The 8,856-nt window shown below is 28.9% G+C and overlaps 1 protein-coding gene across 1 annotated transcript; it reads left to right on the top strand.

Annotated features, from left to right (window-relative positions):
* Nucleotides 1–5,897: 5,897 nt before the first annotated feature.
* Nucleotides 5,898–7,724, top strand: LOC149555270 (GDSL esterase/lipase At4g10955-like). The gene is made up of 2 exons (XM_089833609.1): nt 5,898–5,996; nt 6,504–7,724. Exons 1-2 carry the CDS (start codon nt 5,938–5,940, stop codon nt 7,453–7,455), a joined length of 1,011 nt encoding a protein of 336 aa, XP_089689735.1. The 5' UTR covers nt 5,898–5,937; the 3' UTR covers nt 7,456–7,724.
* Nucleotides 7,725–8,856: the final 1,132 nt, after the last annotated feature.

Raw genomic sequence — 8,856 nt, 5'->3', positions numbered from 1 at the left:
TATAACAAGTTAGGTTCTTCTTTACACAGTCAATATAGTTTGTGTATCCAATAATTTTTGATACCAGTGAAAAAATTAGACTTTAAAAGGAGATTTGATTCAATGAATGTGGGTATGATTTCTTGGCCTAATATGATGCAAACATATCTCATTTTGAAGGATGATGGGGTTCATTAGAGAATTTTCTTTAGATGAAAACAAATGTATTACTTAGTTTATTCACTCCTTATTTAAATAGTGTCATGATTAGAAAGTACATAAAAAACCTAAATTCCCTAGTTATAGTGGGTGAAGTATATTTCTTAACTACTCTATTAAACCTTAGTATTGTTGCATCATACACAAATTTCAAAATAAATATTTATGAGAACTACTATTACTAAACAAGTTACTATACTACTAAAATGACAAGTACCAAAGTTTTACTATGCCTATAATTAGATAGAGAATTTTGTAAATAAAGATCATGTAAATATGATGTTTAATAAACACCCATTCATTACATTTTATTTTTAGCATAAAAATTTAAAAACAGAAAATTTTATTTTATTTTAGATTTGTTGTTTGACCCTCTTGTAGTTGGAATTAAAAGAGATTACTAAAGGGAGGTTCTCAAATCTAGAAACATTAATACAAACTTTAGTAAAGATAAGTATGGATCTAGAAATTGTACTAGATATCAATAGACAACAACTGAGAAAACAAGCTACTATGCCCTTAAAATCTTCTTTAGGCTAGAACTCAAAGGTAATCGTGGGAGTCTAACCCACACTTGGACTAAGGTAAAGAAATTATCATCAAAATTCTATTTTGGCATCTATTTTCAAAAAGATAGATCCATTTTACCAAACATCCAAAGTCCACAAAGAACCATATTTCAATCTTCCTTATTAGGAAATTCAAACAAGAGAAAACCCTTGGGAAGGGTATAAATTCCCCAAAAAATACCTATGATAGTAAACTCCAAAGTCAAAATTGAAACATCCAAGTAGGGGGTCATAAATAAAGATAGAAAACTCCTGATTTTGGCACCTCACTTTGAAAATCCATTTTGCAAAGTTGCACAAAGTTGTCAAGAAACCTTTATGCAACTTTTACTCCTTACATGAAAATGACTCTAAATTAAATCCACAACCTAATGAACATGAAAATAATGATCGTTAGTCCTCATTTTATGATCTTACCCTTCTTTTACTAGTTTTACCAACATAGGGTCTTATAGGCCAAATGATCTCACTGGTCTTATGCTTAAAATTTGACAACTTAGCCCTCTCAAAATGAACTCAATAACCACATCTAGACTAAATGTGACATTGATCCAATTGTGAAATGAATGAGAGATTATAAAGGACAATTAAGGATGATGGTACATATACATTGATCTATGACACATTTAGTACGTGCATAGTTGATCATGATGGCTTTGATGTTGTTCATGATTGCTTTTATAAGTATCATACATTTTTATACATTATATTTTGATTTCAAGGACCAATGAGACATAAGAAACTATTTGGTCTCTTAAGAACTAGTGGTATAGGTTGGGTAAAAATGGTTAAACTTGTCAAACATGATGGAGACAACATACAAATATTATTTATAGTCCATGTAACTCATATAGATAATGTTTGTGGATATAATATTTATCAAATTGCAACTTTCATGCCTTTGATTTCAATTATTGGCATGCATATGTTTTGCATGATTCTATCACCCTTGGTGAAAATATGTAATTAATTAAATACATCCAAAATCTTTTTGCCAAGGATTTGCATAGTATAGATATATTCTATTTTATTGATGCTAAAGGAATGTTTGAATTATTCATCTTATATTAAATTTATTATTCATCAAAATGCATATGTAATGCTTATGATGCTCAATTGTTAGTGCTGATTACATGTATATATTTTTTGTGACTCTCCTACCCTTGGTTGAAACAAGTAATTGAGTAAAGACACCCCAATCCCTTTTTATAGTGTAGACTTTACTTAGTATCAAATTGGGCTACAAGTTGATAGAAAAAAATGGAGGAATTTAAGAAGACAAATGCGGAGGATGATAGATGAAGGTAATGTTCAAATTCTAGTAGGGAAGATTCTTCATTGTAAACTTCCTATTGGTAAGAGGTTAAAATATTTAACGATTTAGTCAATTACATCTCTTTTTTGTCACCATGTTGAAAATATAGAACATACGTTTCAAGGCTTCTTTTGGGCTAAAAATATGGAGGGAAACATCTGATCATTTCCTTGCTATTTTTTATCATATTTTACATTGTAAAGAACCTATTTTGGATTTTGCATTGCATAAAAAATATGATTGCTAATACTATAAGACAAACTATTTTAATGCATATTTGAAAGAAAAAAAATGTGTAGTTGTATTTTATAATCCAATTTTGCAAGGAAATTCAAATGCTACAATTTATATATTAATGATGTAACCTTCAAACCGTGATCTCTAGTTAAAAATAAATGAATGTAGCCAATAATTTTATAAACCTGTAGACTTTACATTTTCTCTAATATTTCAACTTTATTTTTAAAAATAATAATATTAAAGTGGTTTTAATGCATTAAGGTTAAAGTATTAAGTTAGATATTTTAGTTATGGTAGTTATTTTATAACCATTGAACTTCTATATGACTACCATGAATCTTATGAATAAGTTATTATTTTCTATTATATCATGATTCCAGGCCTAACAATAGTATCAAAGTAACCATTGTTCATTACATCATAATGACTACTTAAAAAATTTATTGTGTTTTATTTGTGGCCGAGTACAAAGAAGAACTCTGAATTTTAAGAGACATAAGGATAACATCATCCAAAACAAGTGCCATAAAATGACTTGCCTCTTTACTTATAGTAGAAATAACAACAAAAGTAATAGTTTTTAAATTAAAATGAATAAATTAGATAATTTCAACATAATATAATAAATGAATAAATATATAATATATCTTTTTTAATATAGTTGTGGCAATAGAATTTTTTTTTTGAATATTAATATTTAAATAATCATTATTTATAAATTATAATTATTATAATTTAATTTAAAAAAAAAATTATATCTTAATTTTTTATTTATTAATATATTAATTAATTATATATGATCCATGAGATCTTATGTGATATATTATTGTATTATATTATTATATTTTATATTTTATATTATTTTATATTATTATTTGTAGTATTATATATTAAAAATAATATTTACAAAATTTAATAATCTACACCTAGATTTCAAGAATATTAAAACAACTTAAAAAAATATGGATAAAAACTAGTTAAGTAAATAAGCTTTACAATAATATTTAATAATAAAAGAACTAAATTTAAAACTCATAAATGAGCCAATTAAAAACTAGAAAATTAACTTATAAAAATTATAAAGTTAAGAAATTATCATGTAGCTCTTCAAAACATAATATTAACATAAGAATTCAAAAGATATCACAATAGTACTTAGCCTATTGATAAGTACTCATAAAAAATCATAAAATTGTATTGTTTGTGGGAAAGATTTTGTATGTATCCAATAGTTAAAGAGGCTTGAGCTTTGCAATGTATAGAACAATCAAAAGAAAATTGGAGGCATATTTTTGAAGGATACGACTTGGTGGAGAAAGTATTTAACACAATTATTTACTTAGGTTTGAATATAATTTTTGAGCCAAATAATCTAAGGAATGATGAATTGTAAAGAACTCAAGAATTTATAAGTGCATATCCTTGGAAGTAAAACTTCAATTATAGAGAAGGTAAATACAGTATCTTAATGCGCTTGGTACATGCCTTGATGTGTCAGATACATGGTTAATTATCTTTTTGTCATTGATCAAGGAACAAATGATAGGTATATTTTCTTCATTACATCTTATTCTTGAGAGAAAAGGTATGCTAATGATAGTTGTAAAAGATGATGGTTATAATTTCTCTTAGCAGTTTGGGTAGTTATTTTGGTTAAATAAAAAAGATATATTTGGAAGAAGAAATTTTATATTATATTAAATTTTTTATATATTTGGTACATCCTTTCAAAATTTTCAATGACTAGTTCTTCAATATTGCAAGGTAGAAAAGTTTTCAACAATAGTGATTCCAAAACTTATCAATTAAAAAAATATCTTAAAATGAAAAATGGAGGATATTCAGTCATTTGTCCATAAAAATGGAACAATAATGGTTATGGAAACATTTGTAGAGATGATGTTTCAAAGACAACCTCTAAAATTTTATTGGTAGATCCCATCACATGTTGTCAAAATATTTCTAATTCAATAAAAAATTATTTGGATTTTACAATTGTGACACTTTTAGTAGAGTTTGAAACAAAAGCTCTCCAATAATCATGATGAAAAATTTTATTGGTGAAAATCATTTTGGAGATCATTTTTATTATTATTATGATGATTTTTGGTCCATGATAATGCATTCTACCTATTTGAAGCCATGGAGATAAATAATTTTCTTCTTATCCAATAAATCTATTTTGAAATCAAATCACGTTGTTAATATTATTCCCTCTCATCTATCAAGGAAAGAAATATTGTGTATATGTGAGATTCAAGTTAACTAAATGGTGATTTCAAATTAAGTTCAAGTGAGTGGCAATTCCAAAAATTTAATGTATACCATCCAAGTTGAAGAGAGCGACAATTACAACTTAGGTTCAAGTTCAAGTGAGTGGCAATTACAAAAATTCAATATATACCATTCAATTTGAAGAGAGTGGTGACTACAACAATTCAATGTATAACAAATGGACAAAACAAGTGCATTGCATTTGTGTTATTATCAAATTATAACAAGTTCACAATAGCTAATGTGTGCCATTGTTGAGTGATTGTGCACCAAAGTGTGCAAATTCAAAATGGGATGGACAACAAACTCAAGTATAAAAGTTTAAAAATGAAATGGGCAATAGACTCAAGTATAAAAGTTTGACCCTTGCAAGTTCAAACATATTTTAAGTAACATGATTTCAAAAGATGCTTAAGGAGTTCAAAATACTCTCCAATTTCATGACAACCTTTTTAGATTAGGGGGATGTTAATGTATTAATCATTAAGGTTAAAGAGTTAGGTTAGATATTTCAGCTGTGCTATAGTTATTCATGCTATAGTTATTGATGCCGATAGGCATTCTTGAATTATGATGGCATGAGCTTGTTAATGTTAACAATTAGTAATGAAACATAAATATTTTTGGACATAATAAATTAAATAATAAATATTTTATAATTGATATCAAAATTTACATGTAAAACTATGTCTTATAATGTTCATAATAAATAATTAATATTAATGTACTTTCTGACTAATAAGATCTTCATATATTGTAAGAATTTAGAAAAATTCAACTTGATTATAGTGCTTTGTTTTGTGGAACATCAATATGATTTATTTGATTATCCCAATAAAAAATATATTATGCTACAATCCTAAATTTTATGTTCATACGTCTTTATGAAGTGGAAGAAGTATAGATTTCTTATATACTTATTTGCAAAATGGGTTCAATTATTTTCCGGGATGAAATTAAAAGAAGTATATGCGACCAGTTTAAGAAAGAAAATACATATACAATTTGAGAAATTTTTTTAATAAAAATATCCGGAAAGAATATATGCAGTTTAAGAAGCAAGATAGTATAAATTAAGTCATGAACGGAGGAATATATGTTGATAATATAAAAGACACGCTTCGATTGTAGTGTCGTGACAAGAAAGAAAGTAAAGTGGATTTGACTAAATTCTTTATTCGTGAAAAGAAAGAAAGTAGAGTGGATTTATATGGCATCATTTCAGTTCAGAGTTTCAATAATACTTCAAGTGGAATAAAACCGGTAATTATTAAAGCGTGTGCTTCATAAAACACTTCCCACGTTGTGGAAAATCCCGTCTGCAACTAAAGTTTTGTTGTAATGGCTGATCACAACATCAACAATATCAGTGAGATTTATGACCTCGCCAATCCCAACTGGTAATGTTTTCCCAGGAATTATTTCAAATTAAACTCTACATTTAAGTTCCCTAGCTGTTTTTTGTCTTCTTAAAATGGCTGTTTTTCCGTTTTCTCTCATATATTTATTTGTCTCCGTCTCAAGGCTGAGGAAAATTACTTGTTAAGTTGATTGCTGCAATTTGGTTCCACAACAATTTGGTTATAACTTATAATAGCTCCCCAAAATGTTCCTAATACATTTGTGGAATATTAATGTTGCTGAAATAAATAAAAGTAGTTACAGGTTCTCTATTATAATTTCAATAAGGGTAATGGAGACAGACGAGCAGATAATTATAATTTTTTTTGGCTAACTTCTGCTCCTAAAGTTAGGACTGTGTTTAGCAGAAACATTTGTATTCTCCTATCTTAAATATCTGTAATGCGAATGGTATTACGTCTCTAGAAGACAAAACCTAAATAATTTGTCAAGGTTAGGTTAGATCAATATGAAAGTGACAGGTGCGTGTAATGGGTGAATGGCAGGAGGGATCCCAACGACAGGAGACGCATCGCTGCTTGCCTTGTGAATGTTGTATACCAACTTGAGAGAGACAATGAAATGGTGAACGAATGGTGCAATCTACTTAAATTCGAGGTATATGAAAGAATAACAGAGAAAATACAAGGCAGTACTGAAAGAGTATTTGGGGCTGTTTTCAAGTGGGTTGGCCAAAGTAGAAGCATGACAGATGCAGAGGAACTTCAATTCCCTTCAGAAGTTGTTGCATTTAGAGGTACAATTTCTGAGGATATCAAAAACACATGGAAAGCAATAAATGCACACCATGCTTCCATTAGTGGAGTGGATATTGGCTTACAACACTTGCAAAGGAGTATTGAGAGGCATGGATCTCACAACATCTGGATTGTTGCCCACTCGTTGGGAGCCTCCATTGCAATAGCAGCTGTAAGATTAATGGAAAGAGAAAAGAGAGATAAAATAGAGGCGCATCTCTTCAGTCCTCCCTTTGTTTCACCAAGACTTCCCGAGGTGAAATTCTTTGAGATGCTTGGAAGAGCTTTAACAACCATCCGTGATTTTTGGCGCTCCCATGGTTTCTGTAAGCCTAATGCGTTTGATTATAAGATGATAGATGATGAGATATTGAGTGGGTTATATAATGATTTTATTAGGGTTAGCGGTTGGATACCCAATATATATGTGGGGAAGGATGATCCCATTTGTTGCTCTTATATCCGTTATTTTAAGAAGATGGGAGTTCTATACAATCAGAACGGGCATACCCTTTATGAGCGCATGAAGTACCTGTTTTGTTTTGAAGTAGCCCAGGAGAGAACACCATGGCACTTGCTTCCGTCGGCTAAGCTTTTTGTGAAAGAGAGCAGTAATCAGCATCTTAGTCAGTGGTGGGCAAGGAGTTTGAAACTTGAGGGCAAGATATTTGTTCCTCCTGATGAAGCCCAACTCCCTTAACGAGATATGACCATGACTGGAAATGAATGTGTGGCCATCTTCATGACTATTAATAATTTGTGCTAAACGTAGAATTTAGGGTTTCTCCTATCCGAATTGGATGCAACTTTTTTTTGATGGGTGATAACATATTTGTATTAATTGTCAAAATTAGATAGATCGGTACCATGTACTCTTCTGCTTCATTACGTTAAAAAATCACATCTAATCCTGCTTACAGTCCTGACTGAAATTATAGCATTGCCCTAAAATCGTATGCAATTTTAATACTGCATGACATTATATATTATACTCTGGTACTGTTCCTTAATTTTTATTTTTTTGGTTTCGTCTTCTTTATGATGATCATAAAAAGTGATTGGAAACGTAATTGATCATTTATACAGTCTCACTGTTAAATGAAAAGTTAGTATCATTGACTCATAATAAAATTGTTGAATGCATGCTTTACATACGTTGATTTTTAAATGGTCCATCGAATGGAATATGCCGAACTTCGAGAAAATAGAGCATAAGATTTCATTTATTTTCATGTAGCAAATATTGGAGATTATTAATCTATTTGCACGAAATTTCCATGTATAAAGCCTTTAGTTTATATATTTTGATTATTTGAATGAAGAAAGTAAAGCTAGATAAACTGACAATTAAAAAAACTAATAGATTCCAAAATTCTCATCCAGTCAAATAAAAGAAAAGAGAAAAAGCTTAGAGTGGATTCTTATCACTGAAGATTCATAAAACTATATTTGGTGGAAGCATAAAGTAATGTCTCACTTCAGACAATTTGAAAGAATGTATTTTAGTATGGATAAAAGTATATTTATTAAATATATATTTTAGAGAACCTTTTTATTTATAAAGAAATAGTTAATTTAAGATTAATTTGAAGTACATAAAAATCTAAATCTTTTATCTTAGGAATGAAATTCTTGTTTTGAAACTCAATATAATAGGAGTCAAAACAATTCTATTTAGATAAGTCTTACAAGTCTTTTTGCAACAGCACAATAACAATAAATGAAAAATATAAATGATTGAAGACATCTTAATTATAAAAAACCAATGATCAAATAAGCATATTACAAATAGATCATAACTTGTAGAAGATATCTCAATTAAGGCTCCTTCTTAGGATGTTAGGCACCCTAATCCATCAAAAGAGCACTAAATAAAATCAAATAATCAAGGTTTGGATCATGGCATCTAGTCTCATAATTTGGCATTTGATGGTCAATTAAGTTACACATTAGATAACTAAATAATGTGGTACCATGAAGGCACAAATGAGACTAGAGCTATTTAGGATAAAATAATCTAAAGTAAGTGTTGAGTAGAATATGAAATTGTAAAACAAATATAGTTTACAATGATGAAGAATAGAAATTTGGAAACCACTAT

The sequence above is a fragment of the Cupressus sempervirens genome, chromosome 5 (assembly GCF_028749045.1).
Source record: "Cupressus sempervirens isolate cs-2001-9-10 chromosome 5, ASM2874904v1, whole genome shotgun sequence".
In the NCBI taxonomy this organism is placed as follows: Eukaryota; Viridiplantae; Streptophyta; class Pinopsida; order Cupressales; family Cupressaceae; genus Cupressus; species Cupressus sempervirens.
This window is presented reverse-complemented; position numbering and strand designations above follow the sequence as displayed.